The sequence below is a fragment of the Cuculus canorus genome, chromosome 24, assembly GCF_017976375.1.
Source record: "Cuculus canorus isolate bCucCan1 chromosome 24, bCucCan1.pri, whole genome shotgun sequence".
Lineage (NCBI taxonomy): Eukaryota > Metazoa > Chordata > Aves > Cuculiformes > Cuculidae > Cuculus > Cuculus canorus.
This window is the reverse complement of record NC_071424.1, coordinates 7199121-7225658: the sequence shown is the minus strand read 5'-3', so window position 1 is coordinate 7225658 and position 26538 is coordinate 7199121. Positions and strand designations below refer to the sequence as shown.

General features: G+C 49.9%; 1 protein-coding gene across 3 annotated transcripts; it reads left to right on the top strand.

The window, feature by feature from the left end:
* Positions 1 to 305: 305 nt before the first annotated feature.
* Positions 306 to 24743, top strand: KLHL12 (kelch like family member 12). 3 transcript variants are annotated; one of them, XM_054087750.1, is made up of 12 exons: positions 306 to 352; positions 692 to 889; positions 6592 to 6745; positions 7524 to 7741; positions 10595 to 10744; positions 12785 to 12899; positions 14604 to 14710; positions 16541 to 16736; positions 17892 to 18050; positions 19205 to 19303; positions 22370 to 22556; positions 23194 to 24743. In XM_054087750.1, the coding sequence occupies exons 2-12, from the start codon at positions 704 to 706 to the stop codon at positions 23318 to 23320; spliced, it is 1698 nt and encodes a 565-aa protein (XP_053943725.1). In that variant the 5' UTR covers positions 306 to 352; positions 692 to 703; the 3' UTR covers positions 23321 to 24743. The 3 variants fall into 3 exon arrangements, with proteins under 3 accessions (XP_053943725.1, XP_053943726.1, XP_009558874.2); XM_009560579.2 differs by lacking the exon at positions 306 to 352 and having other exon boundaries at positions 620 to 889; XM_054087751.1 differs by lacking the exons at positions 306 to 352; positions 22370 to 22556; positions 23194 to 24743 and adding an exon at positions 21291 to 22338 and having other exon boundaries at positions 617 to 889.
* The last annotated feature ends 1795 nt before the right edge of the window (positions 24744 to 26538 follow it).

The following is a 26538-nucleotide window of genomic DNA, read 5'->3' as shown; positions in this document are numbered from 1 at the left end:
GGCTGCCCCATCAATGGAGGGGTTCAAGGCCACGTTGATGGGGCTCGCAGCCACCTGCTCCAGTGGGATGCCCCGCCCATGGGGGGTGGGGGGGGCACTGGAACTCCGCCCCATTCAGCGCAAACCAACCGACCCTCCCTTCGCTCCGCCCCACCGGGCGTAGCCGCGGCGCTGGGCGGGGCCGCTGGTTCCGTTGCCCGGCAACCTCGAGGCGCGCGCGCGCGGGGGCCGGGGCCTGGGCGCGGCGCGGTGACGTCACTGGCGCGCGCCGCGCCCGCGGGGAGAGGGAAGCCGGGGGGAGGGCGGGGGGGGCGGGAGGCGAGGCGCAGGGCCGGGGCCTCTCGGCGGGGCGGTGAGTGCGGTACGGCGAGGGGGGGGGCGGCATGAGGGGCGGGCGGTGGGGCGGGGAAGAGCGGCGCGCGGCGGCGTGAGGGGCGGGGCGGAGGCCGGGCTGGGGGAAAGGAGTGGTGTATGGGTTGGGGGGCGGGGCAGAGGACAGTGGGGCTGTGAAGGGGCGGGGCGGAGAGGGGCGGGGAGAGGGGCGGGGCTAAGCCACCGGGGACTGTGCGATGGGAGGGGCGATGGGAGGGGCTAAGCCGCGGGGGCGGGTGCCGGGCGGGGCGGGGCGCGCGGGCGCCCCCTGGCGCGGCGGCGGGCGCGGGCCATGTGGCCGTGCTGGCTGTGCCCGCAGGTGCCGGGCGCCATGGCCCCCCCCAAGGACATCATGACCAACTCGCACGCCAAGTCCATCCTCAACGCCATGAACGCCCTGCGGAAGAGCAATACGCTCTGCGACGTCACCCTCCGCGTGGAGCACAAGGACTTCCCGGCCCACCGCATCGTCCTAGCCGCCTGCAGCGACTACTTCTGCGCCATGTTCACCAGCGAGGTCGGTGCGCGGGGCGGGGCCTCGGGCTGCGCGGCGGCGGGGACTCCCCGCGGGGCCCTGGAGCCCTCTGGGTCCCCCCTTGGTGGCCCTGGATCTCTCTGGATCCTCTACTGGTGGCCCCCATAGTGGCTCTAGATCCCTCCATATCCTCTGCTGGTAGCCCTGGATCCTTTCATGGTGGCCCTGGAATCATCTGGATCTCCGCTTGGTGGCCCTGGATGCCCCCATAGTGGTCCTGGATTCTCTCGTGGTGGCCCAGGATACCCTCATGTTGGGCCTGGAGTCCTCTGGATCCCTTTATGGTGGCCCTGGGGGCCTCCTTGGTAGCCCTAGATGCCCCCATTGTGGGCATCCCTTTATGGTAGGCCTGGAGCCCCTCCTGGTGGCCCTGGATCCCCTCCTGGTGATTCTCGGTCTCCTAATCGTGGCCCCTGAGCCCCTGACTGTGGTGTGGTGGGAGTTGGAGGCTGTAGTTGCTGCTCTGGTCCTGAATCATTGTCTGCTGCAGGACCAGGCTGAGCTGGCAAACAAGAAGGCTCTGATACATTTGCTGGCTTTTCTAGCAGTCATTTATGGTCTCCGAGCTTCTGGGCATCTTTCTTGATGAGAGCACCAGCCCTCATGCAGAGCTGCCTGGGCCATGATGTGTATCTTGGACCAGGTGTTCATTTAAACCCTTTAAAACTGAAATGGACGGCATTTAGCTCATGTTCTGGTTCCCTCTTTCACGATGGCTGATCAACTGGTAGGTGCTGGGTCATGCTATCGCTCCTGCAAAGAGGACAAACCCACTGGGGCAGGCTGTGAGTTCCAAGTACTGCACTCGGAGATCTCGCTGCAAGCACCGTTGCTCTCGCAGTGCTCACTGCATGCATGCCTGCTGCCTGCCTGCAGGTTTTTGAAATCTCTGACAGGTCCTATTTGAGCTGAAACCGGGGCTTGCTCCTACGGTTAAATATGACACCTGGCTTTGTCTTTTATAAGTTAGAATGATCTTTGTGGCTTTTTCTTACAGAAAATGCTTTCCTCATCCTAGCAACTTCCCCATTAGCAGGAAGAAAAATGACTGAGTAGCTCAAAGGTCCTAGCGACCTCCCTGCTAGCTCAGTGGTCCTTGCAGAAGAGAATCATGGTCTTCTTTGCTTTTATTCAACAGTGAGCGCTGCTGGTAGAGCTGTCTGTGTCCCTACTCCTGTTGTTTTCAGTTCTGTCACGTGTCTCAGTTTTTATAGTCCTGTGCAATGCAATCATAAAATGACACATGTGGGCTGACCACATGCTAATATATTTTCTGTCTTTGTCTTCCTGAAATCTGTAAATTTGTCAGGTTTATTCTCTTTCTTTGCATAAAGAAAATGTAATTTAAAAAAAAATACAGAGAGCAAATTCACAGAATCATGGAATGTTATGGGTTGGAAGGGACCTCAAAGCCCATTCAGTCCCACCCCCTGCCATGGTCAGGGACATTTCTCACTGGATCAGGGGCTCAAAGCCCCATCCAACCTGGCCTTGAACACCTCCAGGGTGGGGCAGTCCCTGGAGTCCCTGGAGGCTGAGGTTCTCTATTACCAGTGGCTTCAGCCTGCACAGCAGTACAGCAGACTGGCCCTGCTTCTTTGTGTTGGCCCTGGCGTGGATGCCTTTGACTGCCTGGACTTTATCTGGGCAGTCTACAGAGATCTGATCACTCTACGTGCTGTTCTTTGTGGCTGCTAACAAAAGCTGGGGATTTGTATACTTTGGATCTAATCTGCGATCACCTCTCCTTCATTCTTTATACTCTCATTTTAACTGTAACGTGTAGTGACCTTATTTCATAGGAGCAGTTCTTCCTAGAAAAATGAGTGCAACCACAGTTCCTAGTGGGCATGGCTGCTTGATCTCTCACGCTCCCAGAGTGCTGCTACTTGAGGTTTTACTTCCTTTGCTTAGTTTGTATTTCTTCCAAAGTTGCTGTTTCACATGGAAACCCCAAAATTATAAACGTGCCAAGTGGTACAACTGGCACGATCCCTGTGTGTTTGTGGGAGAGTGTTCTTCCCACGAAGGGACAGATTGGTAAGCCTCAAAGCGGACCTGCTTCCCGTGTGTTTCCATGACAAGATGTGAGCCAGCCTGAAGGGAACAGGGTTAGGTTGCTCTCCAGACACTTGTGGCCACGGCTGTAACTTGAGGGAACTCAAAATGCAAGATTGTGTAATGAACTAACAGGGGTTGTGAAGGCTTCCTTTCCATCTGATTGCTTGTCTCCTGCACACGGGGACAGTGTTGGCAAGCTGTGATGTGTTGCTTTTGTCAGACTTGGCCTACACCAGGCTGCTTTCAGAACTGATCCCTAGATTGTTCCCTGTTTCACTCATGTCGCCTCTGTCCATGGCCAGTGCAGCAACACAACCGCCATCAGAGATTACCATAAAGAACAGCATTTGCCAATCCCCATGTCTCTACTTTCCTTTCTTCTCTCACTTCTGACTGTAACATTTACTTCAAAACATCCATATTACATATTATTGATTTCTTCCCGTTTTCTGTTCCCATTTTCCCAAATGAGGAGAAGCCATTCGTTACCTGTTGAACCTCTGGCTTTTGATAACACTCTTCTCTGCCCCTGTGCCAAGCAGTGTGGGAAACCTGAAACACCCGTGAGTTTTGTCCACAGGGTTTTTCCTTGTAGTGAAAATTGAAGAGCAGTTTTAGCTAGTGCTTCCCTGGATCCTTTACACTGGGATTTCTGTCTTTGTTTGGACAAGTTAGCGTAACTCAGGATTTGTTAAGAGCTGATCATTGACTTCACCTCAGAAAGAAACTGGTCTGCCTTCTCTTGGAGGGGATGTTCTAGAAATTGAAGGGTCTTTTTTTTTTTTTTGCACTAGAAGGTGGAGAAATATTGTTCTCACCCTGAAAATAAACAGCTTCTGTTTCCTTGTTCGTACATGGTTGTCCTCACTGTGTGCTGGGCTCACCCTCCAGAATGCAGTGAGACACGCATTGGCACAGGTGTGCCAGCATTTCGTGTCCCTGATAGGTGAGCAGAAAGTGGAGGGTTTTATTTAACTACACCTTTATATATCTGCATTAGTGAAGGCAAAACTGAGAGGTGGCCTTGCATAAGAAAGTGGTTCTGAAACGTCAGGACTGTTCTCCTGCAGAGTGAGCTGCCTGATTCACAGATGGAATGGGAGACAACAACATTTTCAACAGCAGAGCTGTGACTTGCAGCCCCTTCCTTGAGGCTTTCGGCAACTTAGGCATCCTGGGGTAAAACACCTGATATCTCCAAGTGACTCTCTTAACTATGGGAATGTCTTTCCTGGATGCTCCAGGTGATTTCTGGCTTTGTGCTGCTGCATACTTTTTATGTCGTGTTAGAAATGTGCTTGTATTAGGAAGTATCTTACTGCCTTACCTCCTGCTGAGCTCTGGTACTGAACCACACGGGGGGAAAACAACCTGAAATTCTAACGGCAGAGGTGCAGGGAGATGTCTTACACCAATGAACACCTGCAAAAGGAAAGCTGCATGTCCTGTGTTTTTATTAGCGTTGTATGACCATAATTCTGCATTGCTTCTGAGTCCAGACATGTGGGTGTATGGAGAAAAGAGGGACTCCCTCTGTCCCAGCAGCGCAGCACAGAGCACTGCATGCAGTTCTCTTAAGAACATATATGTGGTCCAGGGCCACAGCTCAGGGTCTTCATGGGGTGCTCAGAACTGAGTAGTCTTCACTCTGAGATGCTTCCTTAAGGTATGATGATCCCAAGTTGTTCTGCATCACATACATTGTCTGAAGTTACTTGAAATATTTTCTTCCTTCCTTCCTTCCTAAGCAATCTTAGCATGGGAGCCAAGAAGTGAAGTGTAGCAGAAGCACAAGGGAAGCAGGAGGTGATTATCTTCATGGTGTTTATGTTGTCCCCATGATTTGTGTTTTGGGCAACAGTATAAAGAGATAATGTACATGGCTGATTACTGAATATTGGTTGTGGGACTGCAGCTTCTTTTCCTGCTCCAGAAGGAGCAGGAAACATCTGTGAGGAACAGATGTCCACAACTTCCACCTGATGCAGTGTAGTCCATGACTACCAGGCCTGGTGCCTTCATAGTCTCCCGTCTTACCCGCTTTCTTCCAGGTGTGTATGGCCTACATCTCCATTTGCTTGTTGGAATCGTATAAACATCTTGTCTTATCAGCTCCGACCTTTGGGGACACCTGTCTCCTTTATCTGTTATACCAAACAGCTTAGTCTTGTTTTAGAAATGTTTTGTCTAGCTCAAGTTAGGAACTCATTTTGGCTCCTAAATGCATGCGTGGCCTGTCGCACAGCAGGTCAGACAAGGAAATTTGCTCTGCCCTTCTGGCTCTGGATGCCATAAAATTTGTTCACTGTGTCAGCAGACTTGAAAGGCCTCTTCCCTTAAATTACTTCCAGTATCACCACTACCTCCTGTGTTTCTCTTCTCTGCTGTGAAGTGTTTCTGCATCGCAGAACAGTCTCAGTCTCAGCAGAGACGTTCCTTCTCTTCTGCTGCTGTGTCATCCTGTGCCTCTGCAGGAATGTCCTTGACTGCTCTTATTTTCTCTGCTTCTGAATCATCTCCTTTTCCCCCAGCAGGGAGATTCTAAGCCTAGTGATCATGCTTTGATCATGCTTTCTGTTCACCAAATCTCAGCTCAATCTGTCTGTAACCAACTTCAGTCTCGTTCTTGGCAAGGAAAGTCAAGGGCTTTCATGCGAATTGTGCTTGCACTGATGCTGGCTGGGAAAAAAAGTTGGGTTTGCAGCGTGTTGCATGGGAACCTCCTTCTGCTGAGGTCCTCCCACGCTGGTAGGAGCTTGCAGCTCTGGGCAGGGCATGATTAGGGAGTCTGTCTCTAGTCCCTTGCTCAGGAATTGTGAGGCACTGTGATGGATGCATTAAACTACAAAGCTGATGCTTTGTGAAATAACATCTCGGTTTTGTACAGACAGAAGTGCAAATTTGGTGGATTTGCAGAATCGACTGTTCCCAGAGATTGACTGTTGAGAGGCTGACATTCCTTGGAAAAAATAAGTATTCCAAAATGATATCTCTTAGAGGTGATAAAACAGCCAGGGAACAAAGTCAGGATTGTGTAAGTGCCATCACTGCATATGCTGTCATTTTATATTCAAATGTTTAAGCTAAACTTCGAACTTTCTGGTCTACAAATAGTCATTCTTTTTAGGAACCCTCACCATAAACTTGCAAAATGGATCAGAGATTGAGCAGTTAGGAAAGTTTTGTTTGATTTTAGGCCAGAGTGGTGTGGTGGGGCTAGGTGTAAACCACAGCGTGTTGTACACATGCAGCCTAAGGAGGGATCCCCCTGGACTGCTCCTCGTAGTAAAGCTTGGTATTACTGAATGGAGGAGAGAGTTCAGTGGTCCTGCACAAATGATGTGTGTAATTTCTGATATCTCTAATCTCTGCTTGCTCATTTTACCCTGTGGTTTAGCTGTCCTCCAGATCCACAATGAGCTTTGTGTCTTTTACTCACCCCTTAAGTGAATTCCGCGGGGAAATTGTCTCCTTCCCCTTATTCTTTCAGTAGGCACAAGAAGAGAAAGGACAAATCTCCATTGAAACCACTCTGACAGGTCACATTTTAAAAATTTCTGAGCGTTGTTGGCTTTTTGATCACATTACTGAAAATTAAACCTTATCTCCCTTTTCACTTACAGCTCTCGGAGAAAGATAAACCCTATGTAGATATCCAGGGACTGACAGCCTCCACCATGGAAATCCTGCTAGACTTTGTATATACAGAAACTGTTCATGTGACAGTAGAAAACGTCCAAGAATTGCTCCCAGCAGCGTGTCTGCTTCAGCTGAAAGGTAATCGCCAAGTATCGGCACCAATTGCGTAATTGCTGTCGCTCAGAGATTTGGATTGTCTGATCTTCTGTAAATGGAAGGCAGATTGTGGGAGGCATGATATTTATAAGTCCTTACAGCAAACTTCTGTTGTCTTGTGCGCTGTGGTCTCATTGGGAGAGGAACTGCCTTGGGTGCAGAAAAAGATGGTAAAACAGGTTATTTTTCCATGCTTTGGGCTCCTGTATTTCTGTGTGAGAGTTCCCAGGAGATATTGTGGGCTGTATAGCACATAAATGTTACGGCTCAGCCAACTTATTATTTTAAGCAAATCCTTGCTGTCATTTAAGCTTCCATCGTAGTGTGTCTAGATCATAACAAACTGCTTCATGTCATTGCACATGCACCTATGGAACTACTCTGGGCAATAATCCTAAATCCCAGGCAACTCTCAGACACTGGAGAAAACCTAGAAGTCTGGTAGCCATATCCACTGTTCATTTATAATCCATGAAGATGAGTGCAACTCACATTTGAGTCTTTTTGTAGGATCAGATTTATTTGATTTTTGCATATATGTAGAATAGCCAGAGATCAGCCCAAACACACACTCTGCTGCTTCGTGTTTCCACATCCCTCCAAAGAAATATTTGCATGTCTGTGTTTCTGTAGTGTTCTTAAACCTGTATTTTAGTTGGATTTTCATTATTGTTTAGAACTTTCTTTTCTGAAGCCCTTTCCAAAGCAGTGGATTGATAGTAAGCATGCAGTGCTCATTCACCCCTCCGATTTTCCGTAGGTGTGAAACAAGCTTGCTGTGAGTTTCTAGAAAGCCAGCTGGATCCATCAAATTGTTTGGGCATTCGGGATTTTGCTGAGACACACAATTGTGTTGATCTAATGCAAGCTGCAGAGGTCTTCAGCCAGAAACATTTTCCAGAGGTGGTTCAGCATGAAGAGTTTATCCTCTTAAATCAAGAAGAGGTTGAAAAGCTCATCAAGTGTGATGAAATTCAGGTAAAACCTGAAAAGTACCATTACTGTGCAAAGCGTTGAAGTAAAATGTTGAAACCAGTCAGAAATGAGTCCATACTCCTAGGGTGGACTTCTCACACAGTTCATGAATTTGAAATTTAATTTCCAAGAAGCTGCTTCTAATTTTTTAGCAATGGAATCTGCATCTGATTAGTAGCACGTGGCTTCTGTGTAAGAATTTATTGTCATATGAGTGTTTCTTGCAAGTAAGGCGGTCGCGGTTAGTTACCTCTGCAGAGTTCTTGCTCATTTGTCTCCTCCTTGCCCTGGAGGAGCCTTCAGAGGTTACAAAGACAGGTTGTCTCAATGCCTACATTTCAGAAATACCCCCAAGATTTTAACTTCTATTTGTGGACCTTCACGTGCTGCTCAGCAGCACAAGGAATGCATGTGTCATCCCAGGCATTTGGGTGTCCTCTGCTTTTCCAAGCAGCAGAGTACATGATGGTGTGGAGCAGTGACTCTTCAGGGAGTTCTGTGCAGGTTTTGTTCCCTTAGGGTTAGTTTCTGGAGGATTTGCTGTTTGGCTGGAACCCATCAAATACTTTTTTCCAAATTTTCTTTGAATATGTGTGTTCTTGAGATAGGAAATAAGTTGAACATTCCTTGATGAAGTGGAGGGGATTTGGGGTTTTTATTGAGGTGGACTTGGTTAGGAGTTGATGTTTGCTTCTTTGTTCTAAAAGAAGTGATTGAAGCAATTGCTATTCAGAGTTCACGGTAACATGAACTCTAAGAAGCAAACCAATGTAAGTGGTATCTCTGATGGGATTCCTGGAAAGCCAATAAAGAGAGAATTCCTGAGGTATGCCTTGAAAGTGGCCTTCAGCCAAGCCAACGTCCTCTTGTTAGTAAGTCAGCTAAGAACATGCAAGATAGCAGGAAGAGACCCTGGCACAGGCTGAGGTCAGCCGTGGGGAAAGTCTGAGTGTTTGGTGTCTCACAAGCCACGGCTTTAAAGCTGTGAGGGTTTGAGCTTGTGTGAGTTGTGGTGACTGAGAGAACGCTTCTGGGCCATGGAAAGGAAGTAGTGAGGAACTTCAGAACGACACAGCCAAACTAATTGGATGGTCCACATAGGTGGAGTAAAATTCATTGTGGATAGGAAGGACTGATCCAGGGCTTACAGACGCAGTGAGATGTGCATTCGTTGGAATTCCTTCAGAAGGTGAATAAAGCAAGTCTGGTGGTCGCTGTGTCTGTGCGGAGGTGATGTGCTGTATCAGAGGGGACCGAAGGCGCAACCCCACGGCTGTTGAAGAAGTGCAATGGCAGGTCCTCACTGTCGTGCTGTGTTTAGTGTTACTCCTTTGTCAGAAAACAGGAGAGCGTTTGAATTATGAGACTGTTGAAGAGGACAGTCAGTTCGAGAGGAATGAAAGGATGAGGGATTATTGCTTGGAGGTGGAGGTGGGGAAAATTGGAAACAATAAAGCACTCTGCTCTCCTTTTGTGAGCTCTAATTGTCCTTTCCCTGTAATTCAAATAGAAAGAGGCCATTTCAAATTACACTGTAACAAATATAAATCAATGGCTTGGAAGAATTGCCTTAACTAATTAACCTCTGTGGCTCCCTGCTTCAGAACATTCTGCAACAGGCAGCTTCAAAGCTTACCAGTGATATATCAGTGGGAAAGCTCAATCCTCTTATTACAGTATCTCCTTTTATATTAAATAACAGTTAACCAGTTAACAGACCTTGTGATATTTAATTCATGTCTGGCTTGCTTTTACTTTGATGATCTGAAATTGTGCAAAAAGAAAACCCAGCTTAAATAATATTATTATAGAGCTTTTTATAGTCCTTTTGCTTTTGGTAATCATAGATGTCCAAAGCACCTGAGGTTCACAGAAGCATTGAATTTAGGTGATTTAGTCAGTGTAATCTCTGGAAGTGGTGTCAGCACCAGCATGTCCTGGTCCTAAATAGAGAGAGAAATAAACTGGTCAGAATAGTGACATTCTCACCCTAAGGTTCTCCACTCTGAAATCATAGAATCACAGAAACACAGAATGGTTTGGGTTGGAAGGGACCTCAAAGCCCGTCCAGTCCCATCCCCTGCCATGGGCAGGGACACCTCCCACTGGATCAGGGGCTCCAAGCCCCATCCAACCTGGCCTGGAACCCCTCCAGGGATGGGGCAGCCACCACTGCTCTGGGGAACCTGGGCCAGGGCCTCTCCAGCCTCATTTCTTCCTAAGATCTCATCCCAATCTCCCCTCTTTCAGCTGAAAACCCTTCGCCCTGTCCTATCCCTGCAGTCATTTGTATTTTCTTAAATGTGAATTGAAGTAGTACAACCTTAAATGTATCTGGTGTGGCTTGGGTGTTAAAGGTTGGGTGTTAAAGGTGCAACGTGTGGGCAAGGGCCTGCAGGGGGGTGAGCGAGACAGTGCTCTGTGAAAAGGAAGCATGATTCTGGTCATCTTTGTGATGGTTCTTTGCATTTTGCAGGATTGTAACTCCTGCTCCTCCAAGAAGTGCGGGAACCTGCCATTGGAGTAACAGCTTGTCACTGGGCTCTCTCAAAAGTGGTGGCTCCCAGTTTCTGGTTCTGCCATGTACCATAAGGCTCTCTTTTCTGGCATTCATACTGCCAGTTGTTGATCTGGGCTGTAAGGGAAAAACAAATGTGGTTTTCAGGAAAAGAAAATGAGGGAATTTCATAGTGCTTGTAAATACAGCTCATGGGAATTTCAATAACAAGCTCTTATTTGAAATGTCCTGCTCTCTTGCTAGCTGTGAAGCAGTGGCAGCCGCCTGGAAGTTGCCTGTTACACAGCAGCAACTGAAATTCCATCCTGCAGTCTCATCAGTGTGTCTCCTCTTCCCAGGTGGACTCTGAAGAGCCAGTTTTTGAGGCAGTTATAAACTGGGTGAAGCACTCAAAAAAAGAACGGGAAGCATCGCTGCCGGAACTGCTGCAGTACGTGCGCATGCCGCTTCTCACCCCCCGCTACATCACAGACGTCATCGACACCGAGGTATCCGCAGCCCAGCTCCATGAGAGCCATGTCTGTGTGTGATTGCCGTGTTCCCTGGTTAGACTCCTGCTGTCCTAACAGAACACATGAAAAGCTGCTTTCTTTGCCGATGCTTTTTGATGCTGACGACTATGGGGTTGTCCTTGTTCCACTGGAGCGCCCACTGTTTGAGTCAGAAGGAGTTTTCTGTGCCAGCAGTTACAGCATCTTACTTTTCAGCTGGGAGGGCGCCCCATCCAGAGCAGTTTGTCAGTTGTCTCCTGAGATATGTAGCACCTTTCTAGTGTCATCTGTTCTAGTTTTCTAACAAGTGCTTTCTGCCTTTCGCTCCTGAGCGCTAGCAGGCCTCCCCTCTGGGCTGAAGGCTGCTGACACGCAATCCATGGCTCCTCAGAAATTTTCAGGTGCAGGTGGCAAGCAGGTGCCTTTGAATGAGGACAGCAGCTGCTGTAGGTCCAGGGCCAGCACACAAGTCAGAGCCGTGTCTAATGCTGCTTCTTTGTGTGCCTGCGCCATTGTGGAAGCAAACCAAAGTGTTGGTGATAAGAGATAATTAAGCTTTTGCAATGGAAGTTGAATTCTGAACAGGCAGTGATGCTGACCCTACGCAAGGTTGGACAGGAAGGCACAAAGAAGCTCAAACTGGCGTTCTGGTTTGATGGTGACACGAGGCAATCAGGAGTTCCCAGCCCTTGCCTCCTGACAGGTTCTGAACATCGAATGAGAGTTCTCTATGCAGAGAAATGGCCAGGTTGGCAACAACCATCTCTGGTGTGATACAGCTGCCTTCTGTGGGTGTTTTTAAATAAGGGCAGCTGACAGGCAGTTAAGTGATGCCAGAGCAAAAATATGTTTTGGCAGATTGTTATGTTCCACTTCAAACTGAAATTGAAGCTCATGCAAAAGCACTGGTACCAAAACAATTAGACCTGATGCAAAACCGGCCTAAGTGTGTGTGTCTACAAGGCCTAAGCTTCCTTATTGCACAGGATGCCCCCCCTGGGCTGGAGGTCGTGCGCACTGGTGAAATACCAGTGGGTATAAACTGGAGAGGGGCAGATTTAGACTAGATATTAGGAAGAATTTCTTCACCAGGAGAGTGGTGAGACACTGGCCCAGGTTGCCCAGGGAAGTTGTGGCTGCCCCATCCCTGAAGGTGTTCAAGGCCAGGTTGGATGGGGCTTGGGCAGCCTGATCCAGTGGGATGTCCCTGCCCATGGCAGGGGGGTTGGAACTGGATAGTCTTTAAGGTCCCTTCCAACCCAAACTATTCTATGATTCTATGGAACACCATCATGGTGGGGCAGCAGGGAGAGCTGAGTGTTGACCCTGTGTGGCATAATCTGCTGTGCCTTGCACAAGCACCAGGAACTTGTGAAAATAGATCTTAGCTTATTGCAGCAGGGAACTGAGTGCTGAGCTGCCAGGGAGGGTTGGTCGTGCCCTCAGCCAAGGAGGGTAACTACATGGCATTATGCAGGGGGAAAGATGAGGCTGTCCTTGGGCTGTCGTGCCCCTCACTTCTTTTAAGTACAACCTTACTGTTTCTGTAGTCTTCGTAGCTCCATGTCCCACACGCACAGGGACTGAGCTTACAGATCCAGCAAAACTGCTTTGTTGCACTGTGCTCCTTGTTTCTTCTTTGTTGCACACTGAGAGTTGATTACATGGGGCAGGTCTATCCAAACTGCTTTCGAGTGTGGTGTCACTGCCAGTCCCCATTCTCAGACACACTTCTGCTGGCTTAAGTGTAGCAGAAGTAGCCTTTCCTTAGTTTTCCAATGCAGTTATTTCCATTATGGAACCTGCAGTGCCAGACTGTGTGAGAACTGAGTGGTATCTTTTCAGCTACAGTCCAGTCTGAAGTTGTCTTTGCATTTCCTTGTGTGCAGCGTTTGCACCTTGACACTTCTTCTTGTGGGCAGCCTGCCCACAAGTCATTTTAATGCTGTCTGAAGCAACAAGGGCTGGCTTGAGGACAGTTCTTATGAGGGGTCTTAAAATACATTGCCTGTACCAGTGACTCATGTTTTTCCTCAGCCTTTTATACGATGCAGTCTGCAGTGCAGAGACCTTGTAGATGAAGCGAAGAAATTCCATCTCCGGCCCGAGCTCCGGAGTCAGATGCAAGGACCCAGGACAAGAGCACGCCTAGGTGAGTGGCACAGGGCACTGAGAAGGGCCGGGGTCATACGCACCGTGCTCCAGACCTTGTAATTGCCCTTCACAGCAGCAACTTCACGGTCCCCAGTGGGACAGAAAGGGGACTGGAGCAAAGGGCAGGAGTACGGGTTTTTCAGAGCACAATTGCTGAGTGCAGTGCAGAGGTTTTTCAGAGCACAATTGCTGAGTGCAGTGCAGAGGCTGGGTGGTTGCCTGTAATTCTAGGCCTCTCCTGAAACAATAAAACCAGTTTTCTGAGCTGCTGGTGCCTTCGGATATGTTTGTCTCAGCATTCCCAAGTACAAGAAGTGTGGAAAGAGTTTCTTCTGTCTAAAACAGCAGATATCAGTGTCAGAAACAGAGCTGTGAGGTGGGAGAAAGCTTTGTTACAGTGAAGGAATGTTTTCAGCAGAGAATCTCAGAACGGAAGGCACAAGGAGGGAGGTGGAAAGATCCCTCTTTCCTTTTAGAGGTACTTTGTGATTTTTTTCCCCTAGTCTCATTAAGGCAAATATGAGGAGTTCTTCCTCTGTTTCAGTAACTCCTACCAACTCCCAGTCACTGAACTGTGGGGGAAACTGTAGAATCATGGAATGGTTTGGGTTAGAAGGGACCTCAAAGCCCATCCAGTCCCACCCTCTGCCATGGGCAGGGACACCTCCCACTGGATCAGGGTCTCCAAGCCCCATCCAACCTGGCCTTGAACACCTCCAAGGATGGAGCAGCCACCACTGCTCTGGGAAACCTGAGCTTTAAGGTCCCTTCCAACCCAAACCATTCTGTGATTTTTTATATTACCCTCCTTCATCTGAGGCAGTAGCTGTTTTGCTTTGTGACAGACAAGGACTGGTTAAATCTTTGTTGCTTGGTGTTCAGTCCTTCTGCAATGGAAAGCTGGACAATTCTAAACTCTGGTACAACTCCCTGTTGTAGAAAGGGCCCGAGGGATTCAGAGGATAGTCATCTATTTTTAGAACTATGACAGAAACCGGCTGCTAGGGCAATTGTTACAAAGGAGTTAAAACTCTCCAGGTCACAAGTCTTATTTAACTCTCAGGGAGAAAGTAAGAAAAATTCAGGGACAATTCAGAGAAAAGAAAAGGCAACTTTGACATAAAATACATAAGACCTAAGAGGCAATTCTGAAAATATTACATTAACTTCTCAGGCTTCAGCCAGCCTGACGTGTTTCTCAGTGCTGTGGTGAACAACAGTGCCATCGGTCTGGTTTTCATTTGCAAATGAGGGGCAAAGGCCCTGTTTTGTGAGGATGCTGCAGCAAAGCAGCCATCCTCCTTCAGCTTTCCTGGGGTGGTCAGGGGTTTGAAAAGCAGATCGTGGGAAGAACACCAAAGAAGATACCATCAAGCCAACTGCGGCACCTGACTTAGCTAACTTGTCTTCTCAGAACCCCTCTAACGCGAGCAGCCCTCCAGCAGACAGCCCCTGACACCCGAGTTAGTGTTGCTGCTGTGCATCTTGGGAGGGTTTCTCTCTGCTCGTCGTTGCTGAGGACAGAGAGAGCTCAGTGACTGCACCCAGATTAGGTGTCAGCTTCAGAGAGGTGATGAAAACAGGGTTTTAGAGGTGAGTTGTTGCACCACAGAAGGCTCACATACTCTTCTGGTGATTCCCTTGAGGTGACCCCTTTGTTGTGACGGGATTGACCTGACTCTGCTCTCCCTCTTTGCTCTAGGAGCTAATGAAGTCCTGCTGGTGATCGGCGGCTTTGGGAGCCAGCAGTCACCCATTGATGTTGTGGAGAAATACGACCCAAAGACTCAGGAGTGGAGTTTCTTGCCAGTAAGAGACCATTTTTGACTGCCACTGGGTTGAACAGACTGTGATCAAACACTGATCCTGCAGCATCAGCTATATAAGTTCATGGATGACACTAAGCTGGGAGGAAGTTGTCAATCTTCTTGAGTGTAGGGAGGCTTTTCAGAGGGATCTGAACAGGCTGGATCCATGCCTGTGGCCAGCGGGGTGAGGTTTAACAAGCCCAGGTGCTGAGTCCTGTGTCTGGGACACAAGAACCCCATGCAGTGCTCCAGGTTTGGGGAAGAGCAGCTGGAAAGCTGCTTGACAGAAGAGGACCTGGGGGTGTTGGTTGACAGCAGCAGAATATGAGCCAGCAGTGGTCCAGGTGGCCAGGAAGGCCAATGGCATCTTGGCTTTTATCAGAAACAGTATGACAGCAGGAGCAGAGAAGTGATTGTGCCCCTAGACTCAGTGTTGGTCACACCTCAAATCCTGAGTTCAGTTTGGGGCCCCTCAGCGCAAGGACATTGAGAGGCTGGAGCACGTCCAGAGAAGGGAACAGAGCTGAGTAAGGGTCTGGAGCCCAGAGGTTCTGGGAGCGGCTGAGGGACCTGGGGCTGATTAGGCTGGAGAAGAGGAGGCTGAGGGGAGACCTCATTGCTCTCTGCACAGTCCGGAAAACAGGTTGTGGTGAGGTGGGTGTTGGGCTCTTCTCCCAAGCGATAGGTGATAGGACAAGGGGGAATGGCCTAAAGCTGCACCAGGGCAGGTTCAGATTGGACATTAGGAAAAGCTTCCCAGAAAGGGTTCTCAGGCACTGGCAGAGGCTGCCCAGGGAGGCGGTGGAGTCCCCATCCCTGGCCGTGTTTAAAAGACGTGAAGGGCTTAGGGATATGATTTAGTAGTGGATTTGTACAATTGCTCTTGATGATCTCAAAGGTCTTTTCTGACCTACAGATTCTATGATTCTATGGTTCTATAACATCCCTTTCTGGGCTGCCCTTTGTGTTCTGCTTAGAATTCCTGCCATAAATTCTTTAGAGTTGCTGAGGATTACATAGCAAAAGCTGAAACCACTTCACGTTTGCAGATTTGCTAAGCTTTGCATAGGCAGTGGTTGTCACATTTCTGATCAGCTGAGCCTGCGGGGGCCCACGGCTTTGCTGTGGGAGTGAGAGCTATTGTTTTTCTTACTGAAGGGGTGTTAAGCTTTAAGGTTAGCAATGGTAACTGGGATGTCAATAGGGATAGTGTAATCAGTGCTGCGGTTGGGCAGGCTGTGGGATCTCTCTGGTTTCATTGTTTCTCAGCATTTTTGGAGATAATCAGGAAGAGAGGATTCCTGCCCTGAGGACTATTTCTACCCAAATTTAAAATCACCTTTATCTGTGTGAAGTGGTGAAGAATTGCATCTTCTTTAGTACTGCTAATCACATAAAACCCTGAATCACTTGGTGTCCCAAAACTCTGTTCATTTTTGGAAGCTAAAAGAGTTATTTTCATCAAATATTCCAAATCTCTAGATTTTTCCATTAACAGCCTCTGCAGGGAGGCAGTGGGAGGCACACAGATGCCTGAGATGTATCAGAGATTCACTGGCGGTGTAAGATAAATGTCATTTAATGCAAAATATTTTAGTGCAAAGAGGCCTGGCCATGAGAAGAGAGCGTGGCAGAGGCAGGGGGCGGGCAGAGGAAGGCAGACACAGTTGTTAAGCATTTTAGGCTGTGTCCTTTAAATCCACAGTGCTGTTTGCCCGTGTGGGAGTGGGCTGTTTTCCAGGAGAGTAACAAAAGAGGAAGAACAGCGGTTCGTCTCCATGCATCCATGTTGCTTCCTCTCCTTGACCTTTTTATTCTTTTCACTATTTAGAGCATCACCCGGAAGAGGCGTTACGTTGCCACGGTGTCCCTGCACGATCGGATCTATGTGATTGGGGGGTACGACGGTCGCTCTCGTCTCAGCTCAGTGGAGTGCTTGGATTATACATCAGATGAGGATGGGATCTGGTACTCGGTGGCTCCCATGAACGTACGGCGAGGCCTGGCAGGAGCCACGACCCTTGGAGGTGCGTCCTGGGCACTGCACTGACAGGGTAGTACCACCTGTTCGGTTCTCGTCCTGAAATGCCCTGAGCTGGGACATGCAGAGTGGATTGGCTCTGAGGGTGGAGCTGAGTTTGAAATTCTGGCTTTTCACTATTTGGATGTAGAAATGGAAAACTTGCCCACGTATTCTGAGAGAAGCTCTGCCTCCACTGCATTCTGGTGGCACATGTCCATGCAACAAGGGAGAGGAGCTCTGTGAGGCATTGTCGAATGGGAAACGCTTGAGGTGGTGACAGTGTTGTTTGTTGCTGATCATGTACAGCAATAACCATCACCCACAGGGGAGAGGCTGGAACTGGAGCATGTGCAGAGGAGGATGCTTAGGACAGACTTGAAAGAAGAAAACCACTTTGAGCAAAACAGAACACTTCTGCTTGCTTACACAAAGCAAAGACCAAAAGGGGATTCTCTGTAACTTGACATGAGAAGAAATGAGCAATAAAAGGATTGAATAAGAACAAGTGGTTATAAACAGGGCAAGGAAGAGTTGGTGTGAAAATGAGAGGAAGTTTTCTACCTGTTGAAATAGCACTTTAATGAATATTCTCTGCTTTTGGATTGTTAATGATCTATTCTAATGAAAAATCTCTTTAACATGCAGCTGCTTTGAAGATGACAGAGTTGTGAAAGTGTTGCATGAATTAGGTTATCCAGTGTAAGGGACCGATATTGATGGCCCAGTCATGTTGTTTGGATCTTCTTTCCTTGTGCTACCTGTGTGTTTACTGCCTTGTGAGCACTTACCCAGGAGACATGCTGACAGGGTGCTGGTGGCAGGCAGGGTTTGGCCATGGCAGCGTTTTAGCAAACTTTGCAGCGTAAGAAAAATACCTGGGGGCACAGAGAGGATTGGTTTTTATCCATCAGCAAGAAGGAAATTTAAGAGTCAGATGGGTTTTATGTTTGTTTAGTTTGTTGGGTATGTGAGCCGGCTGATGCAGCGAGCAAGGGTGAGGAGGCTGGGTTTGTCTTAGCTTTAAACGTGCCAAGGCTTGTAGCTGTTCCTGTATCTCACAGCCCACGGTGTAGGCTGCCTGCATCCATCAGGGCCTTCCTGCTCCGTGTGCATGCTTCGTACTTGACTTACTGAGTCCAACCTCTGTCTAACATTGCAGACATGATCTATGTTTCCGGAGGGTTTGATGGAAGCCGACGTCACACCAGTATGGAACGATACGACCCGAACATTGATCAGTGGAGTATGTTGGGAGACATGCAGACAGCGCGGGAAGGAGCGGGGCTTGTCGTAGCTAATGGAGTTATCTACTGCCTCGGTAGGTGCCTTCAGGCCGATGGATACTGCACATACTTGCTTTTTACTGGAATGGCAGAGGAGGTGCTGCCTGTGGGGAGCACCAGGTGTGTCGTGTCCAGGTTAGAAGGGATTTCAGTGCACCGCACCAGGCCCCGCACAGCTCTGTTGGCAAATGCCGCCTGTTCTCACCGTGACCATCGCAATGGTGTGGTCTGGAGCTGCCTTGTAACTACAGGAAGTGCTGTGCGGGGTGAGCTGAACACAGTCGGACAACACTTGAGGGACTGAAACGTAGGGGACAAGCAGTGCCAGCGGAGGTTTGCAGGGACTGGGCAGTGGCTGGGAAGCCCTGGAGGGGAAGCAGATGGCCACAGCACTGTGGGTGCCTCTGCTCTTCACACAGCAGTGTTGTCTCTAGTGCTCCAGAAGTGTGTCCTGAGCTGGGTCCCAGCTCCTCTCTAGCGCTCATTTCATTTTCAGAGACCCACACATGCTGTGAATATGGTGAGAGTCCTAGAGGGCAAATCGCTCTGAGGACCTGAGGGAGCTCGTTCTGTTGATACCCCTCTGGGCCCCAGAAGAGGCAGGCCCAGCACTGTACCCACAGGAGTTGCAGTCCTTCCTGTTCCTGGGGAGTCACAGATATCGGACACTGGTTTATTTGTTTCACTTCCCTCTAAGTTCCTTTTCCTCACACTGTCCACCGAGGCAGACACCATCACTCTGGTCTTTTGCTGAAGCTACACAATGAGGTTTCTTGTGAAACATCTGATAGGTCCCAGAGCACACTGTGTGGCCTCCAAGCATCGGCTGGTGGCTGCAGGCTGCAGCGCACACACTCTGTGCCAGCACCAGCTCTGGAAGCTGTACGCTGTCCCGCTGCTTTAGCATTGGCACCAGCGTGCTTGGACGCAGTGCTGGGCAGCGCAGTGCTAAGCTGGTTGTACTGGTTTGGAGAGGGGCTGCTCTCTCCCAGCACAGCTCAGATCCGGCTCCAGTCTGACACTGTACGGCGCAGAGATCCTCTTTGTTCTGCCAGCCCCAGCACGCTGTGTGTTGTGCTTATCGCAGCACAACAGGGTACTAAGGATGAACCAGGCGTGTTACTGCTTTCTACACAGAGAACAGTTTCCAGAAGTCAGAGCCATGGTTTGCTCCTGCATTTTGTTTCAGGTGGCTATGATGGGCTGAACATACTGAACTCTGTAGAGAGGTACGATCCACACACTGGACACTGGACTAATGTCACCCCAATGGCTACTAAGCGCTCAGGTAAGAGACCACAGTGCCTTGAGATCAAAAAATTGTTGGTGCTGCACTGAGGAAGCAGTCATTGCTGCCTTGTCCTGCTGCCATGGAGGTAGTTGAGTGGCCCCAGTGGGTGGCTTGGCTTTAAGGAGGGGTGATTTTAGGATATGCTGGCTTAACTCCCCAAGAGAAGGATCAATTTTCACCTGCCTAATGCCCCCATCCCATGTTAAGATGTCTAGAGAGGAATGAGGGTTACAGGGAGGGAAAGGTATGATGGAATCATAGAATCACAGAATGGTTTGAGTTGGAAGGGACCTCAAAGCCCATCGAGTCCCATCCCCTGCCATGGGCAGGGACACCTCACACTGGCTCAGGGGCTCCAAGCCCCATCCAACCTGGCCTTGAACCCCTCCAGGGATGGGGCAGCCACCACTGCTCTGGGCAGCCTGGGCCAGGGCCTCCCCACCCTCATTGTAAAGAATTTCTTTCTCATGTCTAATCTAAATCTTCCCCTTTCCAATTTAAAACTGCTCCCCCTCATCCTATCCCTGCACTCCCTGATCAAGAGCCCCTTTCAGTACTGGGAGCTGTTCTAAGGTCATCTCGGAGCCTTCTCTTCTCCAGCCTGAACAACTCTCTCAACCTTTCAAGTGTGACTTTCATGGGAGCAGTGCATGGCTTGGAGAACAGCTAGGAAGGAACAAACTGCGGACCGCAGCACGGGATAATGGGGTGGTTAGGCTAGGTCAGTGCTAGTCAGGATGCGGCCCAGGCAGGTTTGCGCTGGCAGGGCCTCCATCACCCACCTGCCACTGTGTGAAACGCTGAGCATTGGTGCCTGGGGCCATGCTGCTGGAGTAGGGCTGTGCTGCAGCAGCCTTACACTAATGAATTGAAACGTGGGGCAGTCACACATTAATTACCTGCCACCAACTCTTAGTTTATCTTTTCTGCATGGTGCCCTGTCTGAGTTTTACCTTTGGCACCTGTGCCTGGGAGAAAAATCCTACTTTTGGAGTAAGTTTGTCTCAGCTACCCCTCGTTTCTCCAAGGAGTTGCTGTGGGGCCTGTGCAGCTCCTGTGTGCTCACACTGCGCCTCAGGCTGCTGGCCCCACATCTTCCTGGACGTGCCCACGAGCAGCACAGCATTGCTTGGCCGCGTGTGGATGGGCAGGATGCTCAGTGACAGCTTTGTGCTTCTCAGTGGATCAGTTCTGCTCTCCTTACAGGCCCTCTTTCAAAACCCTTCTGAAGTTGCTTTTTCTCTAGTTCTTTCAATAACCATCCTTTACAGTTGGCCGTTGTTCCTGTTTGTTCTTTGCTGCACTGTTCTTGTTTAGGGACAAGTACTGGTTACTCAATTAAAACTGCTCTCTGTTCTAATTAAAACTGGTGTCTGTTCTAAAAACATTTAAGCTTTCTTGTGCCTGCAGTGGCATTCACCAAAACTGCAAGTTTTAAATATTTACTCCTGTGGCAGGGCTGTTTCTGGTCACTGTGGGTTGCAAAGTAGTTGCCATATTCCAAGAATGAATTTTATTTACAAGTTGGTCCACCCAGGAAGAACCCACAGAGAAACACGTGATAAAATCTATGGGTCTTCCTGTGTCCAAGGCAACATGTGACACCTTTCCATGGATCATAGAATCATAGACTAGTTCAGGTTGGAAGGGACCTTAAAGATCATCCAGTTCCAACCCTGCTGCCATGGGCAGGGACATCCCACTGGATCAGACTGCCCAAGGCCCATCCAGCCTGGCCTTGAACACCTCCAGGGATGGGGGAGCCACAACTTCCCTGGGCAACCTGGGCCAGTGCCTCACCACTCGCATAGTGAAGAAATTCTTCCTTATGTCCAGTCTAACTCTGCCCCTCTCCAGTTTGTACCCATTTCCCCTCGTCCTATCACCACAAGCCTTTATGAACAGCCCCTCTCCAGCTTTCCTGTAGCCCCTTCAGGTATTGGAAGGTCGCTATTAGATCTGCTCTGAGCCTTCTCTTCTCCAGGCTGAACAACTCCAACTCTCTCAGCCTGTCCTCGTACAGAAGGTGCTCCAGCCCTTGGATCATCCTTGTACCCTCCTCTGCACCTGTTCCAACAGCTCCATATCCTTCTTACATTGAGGATTCCAGAACTGCACACGGTATTCCAGATGAGGTCTCACAAGAGGATCTCCAGAAAGCTTAAGGATGAGGCCATGTTCCCCAAGGAGTGTCATGCACCAGAGAAGGTGGCTTCTGGCAAGACCACAAGTTCAAGGGGAGAGCTTTTTATAAGAAGTGTTTCCTGGTTCCATGCTGGCATCCCACAAGACTTGGAGGCTTTTGACAGCCTCGGCCCACAGAGCAGGTTCCGGAGCGCCACAAGTAGGAACACTGCAAGGCTGTTGACCCTGGCACTGCCTCAGCCAGGTTCCTTCCTCTATTGTGACCCAGAGAGCTGAGGCCTAAATGGAAGGTGCCCGAGAACACATTTTGGCTCAGGTTTTGTGCTGCCATGCTGTGGTTCTAACACCAACACCTTGAACTACTGATACCAGTTGCCTTTGCAACTTTTATCCTGGTATCTGTTCCTGTCCATTTGTCCTGGTGAACTTGAAGCCCTATGTAAGTGAAACAAGGACAGGCTGAAACAGTTGGGGGTTTTCAGCCTGGAGGAGAGAAGGCTCCACAGAGACCTTAGAGCAGCTTCCTGTGAGGGTGGGGAGGCCCTGGCCCAGGTTGCCCAGAGCAGTGGTGGCTGCCCCATCCCTGGAGGGGTTCCAGGCCAGGTTGGATGGGGCTTGGAGCCCCTGATCCAGTGGGAGGTGTCCCTGCCCATGGCAAGGGGTGGAACTAGGTGGGCTTTGAAGTGCCTTCCAACCCAAACCATTCCATGATTCTGTGATTTGGTCAAGTTACAGGTTTTCCTTTCTCATTGGAGGCAACAACAACAAAAGTCTGGGTTATGACAGCTTTTTTGTGGGACATCTAAGCATAAAAAACGTCCTCAGAAGAGGGAGGAACTGGCCTAGGTTGGTTGGGTGACAGTAAGCTCTGGGTGTGGTGTTGCTCACAGCTGTAACTGCTGCCTTGTCTCTCTCCAGGGGCTGGAGTGGCTCTACTGAATGACCATATTTATGTAGTTGGTGGGTTCGATGGGACAGCCCATCTCTCCTCCGTGGAAGCCTATAACATTCGCACTGATTCCTGGACAACTGTAACAAGCATGACAACCCCCCGCTGCTACGTGGGGGCCACCGTGCTGCGGGGAAGGCTCTACGCGATCGCTGGGTGAGCATATGCCCAGGGCTGGAGAAGGAAATGCCCTGTGTCTGTTTGCTGGAACAAGCAGCAGTTTAGGTCACCCAGCCTGCTGCCCTGTCTCAGGTGGCCTCTCCTCGTGTTCATGTTTAAAGTTTTATAGAATCATAGTACAATAGAATGGTTTGAGTCAGAAGGGACCTTAAAGGTCATCTAATTCCAACTCCCTGCCATGAGCAAGGAGAGCTCCCGCTGGATCAGGTTGATCAAAGACCCATCCAACCTGGCCTTGAACACCTCCAGGGATGGGGCAGCCAGCACTGCTCTGGGCAACCTGTTCCTCATGATGAAGAAATTCTTCCTTTTGTCCAGTCTAAATCTTCCCCTCTCCAATTTATAGCCATTCCCCCTAGTCCTATCACTATATGCCTTTACCAGAAGAGAAGACCCACAGTCACCGTGTCCAACCTAAACGGGCAGTGTGATGGTCCAGGGCCAAGACAGGCAGGAGAGCAGCAGCAGACAGCAAAAGGGAGCCCAATGCAGTGAGTTTATTTCAAGCTATTTCTGCTGTACCAGCTGTCTAGGCTCCCAGGAAGGGCTCTGAGCACCTCCACTTCTGTCTTCAGCAGCATCCCTCCTCACCTGTAACTCTCTGTCCTTGCAGATACGATGGCAACTCGCTGCTGAGCAGCATTGAGTGCTACGATCCCATCATTGACAACTGGGAAGTGGTAACCTCCCTGGGGATGCAGCGCTGTGATGCCGGAGTCTGCGTCCTTCGGGAGAAGTGACCTGGAGGGAACTTGCGAGGAAGAACATCCTAAAAAAAATCTCATCTGGAGGAGGAGTCCCAAATGATTTGCAGTGACTGTTCTTGAGAGTTGTGGATGCTGTGGAAATAGGCACCAGAACAGCAACTTTCTGTGCTGCTTTTGACTAGAGCATGTGCAGAAACATGTTCTCTCGGCAGTCATTTGAAATCGGGGGCTCTGTGTGAAACTGGAGGAAGGCGAAGTGGATCAGGAGAAGCTGCATTCTCTGCTGTTCCTGTGGCTCCGTCTATGGGCAGAGCAGAGATGCCGCCAGCCTTGGCATCAGCCAGCCTGGTGAATGCTTCCACGGACATGTACATACAGCTGGGTGGTCTCCAACCACTGCAGGACCATGTGGGTCCTCTGGTTGCTCTCAGCCACGTGGATGTGTGAGAGTGAATCCAGCTGCTCTTGTGTTCCAGCGTCAAATCATCTTGTACATACTGAATGTTCAAACATGCTCCTCGAGCACACAGCAGTGTGGAGCCAAACGGAGTGAGCGTGTGAAAGGGGTCCTGCACTGGAGCTGCGTCTGCAGGTTCCTCACAGGTCTGCACACAAAAGGAGTCGCAGATTAAAGCTGTCACTACTGAGACCCGAAAGCCTGAGGCTGCAGGGGGCAGGGGGAAAGCTCGTTGCCTGCTTTAGAAGCAGCTCTGCAGCATTTGTGCTCTGGTCAGAGGGCTCAGCAAGGTTCTTCACATCGTATTTCCCTCAAAGCCTGACAGACCCAGCTGCAAAGCACTGTGTTTTCTGGCAGCAGGAGCCTTGCTGTGGTGCGGCAGTGCCTTTGCTCCCGACCCTGTGGGGAGGCCACCTCGCAGAGGCCGAGGCCCTGAAAGCAGTGCCACAACTGCCACTGTCCCTGTAGATCTTATTGCTGAGCGATGGGTTCATCCCTGGACAGACCTGTCTGTTCACCCACGTCAGCCGTTCAGTCAAGTTCATTGTGCTGACTTTCCTTTTATCTAGGATTTTTCTGCTTCCAGGGCCATTTCGCCCTTTGTTCTCAGCTGTTTACTCCCCTGCCTCTTGACGCCATCCTCTTGCAGCAGCTATCCTTCGCCTGCCCCATGAACCTCACGTGAGCCCTCCACCGCTGACTCACTGGAGCACCCTCTCCTCAGCATGTCTCCTGCCTTGCTGCGTTCCTGGGAGCGCGGGCTCTCCTCCGCCGTCAGCTTGGCCCTCGCGGTGCCTGGGCTCCGTGTCGTGCTGCTCGGTGAGCTTCCTGCTGACTCCTTGCTTGGGGACAGGGTGGGATCAGGGACGTGGTAGCATGACTTAATGATGCACTTTCAGCCAATGCTCTGACTGGCATTTGTTTCTATCACACAAGTGTTCTGTGGTTTTGTTTCCTATGTTTATTTTTTAATGAAAATATAAAGAATAAAATATTTCCTGAGTCAGTGGGAATGTAGCTTCTGTTCTCTACCTTCAAGACATTTGTCTGAGTACTGTGTGGTGGTTATGCACAAAAACCAAGATGATCCAAGCACTGGAGCTGTTCCTCTATGAGGACAGGCTGAGGGATCTGGAGTTGTTCAGCCTGGAGAAGAGAAGGCTCTGGGGAGACCTTAGAGCAGCTTCCAGTGCTGAAAGGGGATCCAGGAAAGCTGGGGAGGGTCTCTGGATCAGGGAGGGCAGAGAGAGGACAAGGGCGGAACGGTTTTCAGTTGCAAGAGGGGAAATTGAGATGAGATCTTAGGGAGAAATATTTTCCTGTGAGGGTGGGGAGGCCCTGGCCCAGGTTGCCCAGAGCAGTGGTGGCTGCCCCATCCCTGGAGGGGTTCAAGGCCAGGTTGGATGGGGCTTGGAGACCCTGAGCCAGTGGGAGGTGTCCCTGCCCATGGCAGGGGGTGGGACTGGATGGGCTTTCAACCAAAACTATTCTATCATTCTATGAGCCCCTGTGGTTAGCCCAGGCAGCCTCCCTCAGCTGTGCCTCTGCCCTGGGCTCCATCCAGTTCAGTAGTAAGGGCCTTGGGGGACTGTTCAGCTCCAGAAGAAACCAGTGCTGGAAAAGCCTGTCCAGTGTGTGGTTCTGCTGGAGCTCAGCGCAACAAAACTCCAGCATCGGAACTGGGTCCCAGCAGGACGTGGCCCTGTGACACCGGCCAGCAGCCCTGCCTTTCTGGAGCAAGAGGTACTGAAGGGTTTGAAGGGGAATTGGCATTTCCAGCTGGGTAACAAACTGGATAAACCTTCAAAACGGTCTATGTTTGTGCATAGCTGAAGATGAGAAAACTTAAAGGCAACCGTTGAAGATAAAACAAAGGATCAGAATGTCCTGCTTGGAAAGAAGCTGGAATTGATTCCCTCAGAACAGTAGGAGAGAAGCTCTGCTTGATGAAGAATTGAGGAGAAAATGCAGAATTAAGCATTAATTTTCCACACTAGACAGTTCCCACCCAAGAGCGCTGAGTTTAGAATTGGCCAGAGATCCCAGTGGTAGATGTTTCTTTCGTTCTTGTGACGTTCAAGAGGGCTGTGACCAAGTCAGGCACCACAGCAGCGACCATGCCTGGGATGCAACTGTCCCTGCCAGGCCCTGCAGAGGGGCCTTCGCCACACGCTGTGCACCCCCCTGGGGCAGGGTGCGGTTCCTCGCAGGGATCCACACACATGGAGTGCTCAGCCCACACTGCTACCACCGCTCTGCCCTCACCTCAGCAGAGGGGCCTGGAATCATAGAATGGTTTGGTTGGAAAAGAGCTTTGAGATTGAGTCCAGCCGTACCTGTCCACTACTAAACCACATCCCTGAGCACCTCATGCACCTGTGTCATCCTGGAAAAGGAAGAAAATCATTCTCTGCTGCGGTGTGTAGAGCTGAGCTTGTTCACAGCCTTGCAGAGGAGTGTGCCAGGTGCCTTGGCACAGAATGAGGCAGGGGGAATTCTCCGCCGCATCCAGCGCTGCCTGTTAGCAAAGGAATAAGGAACTGGATTACTGTGGCAATCTTATGTTCTTTCCAGAGTTGTGGTTCTTACCTCCCAAGGCAACTCATGACATGTGTCTTTCTTTTCCCAAAATGTTGGACTTTTTCCACAGCAGCTCAACAAGCCCAGTGCCTCTTGCCATGACTGGTATCTCGGCACCATGGAGTATCAATCATAGAATCATTTGGTTGGAAAAAGCCTTTGAGATCATCGAGTGCAACCAGTTTTCACTACTGAAACAGATCCCTGAGCATCT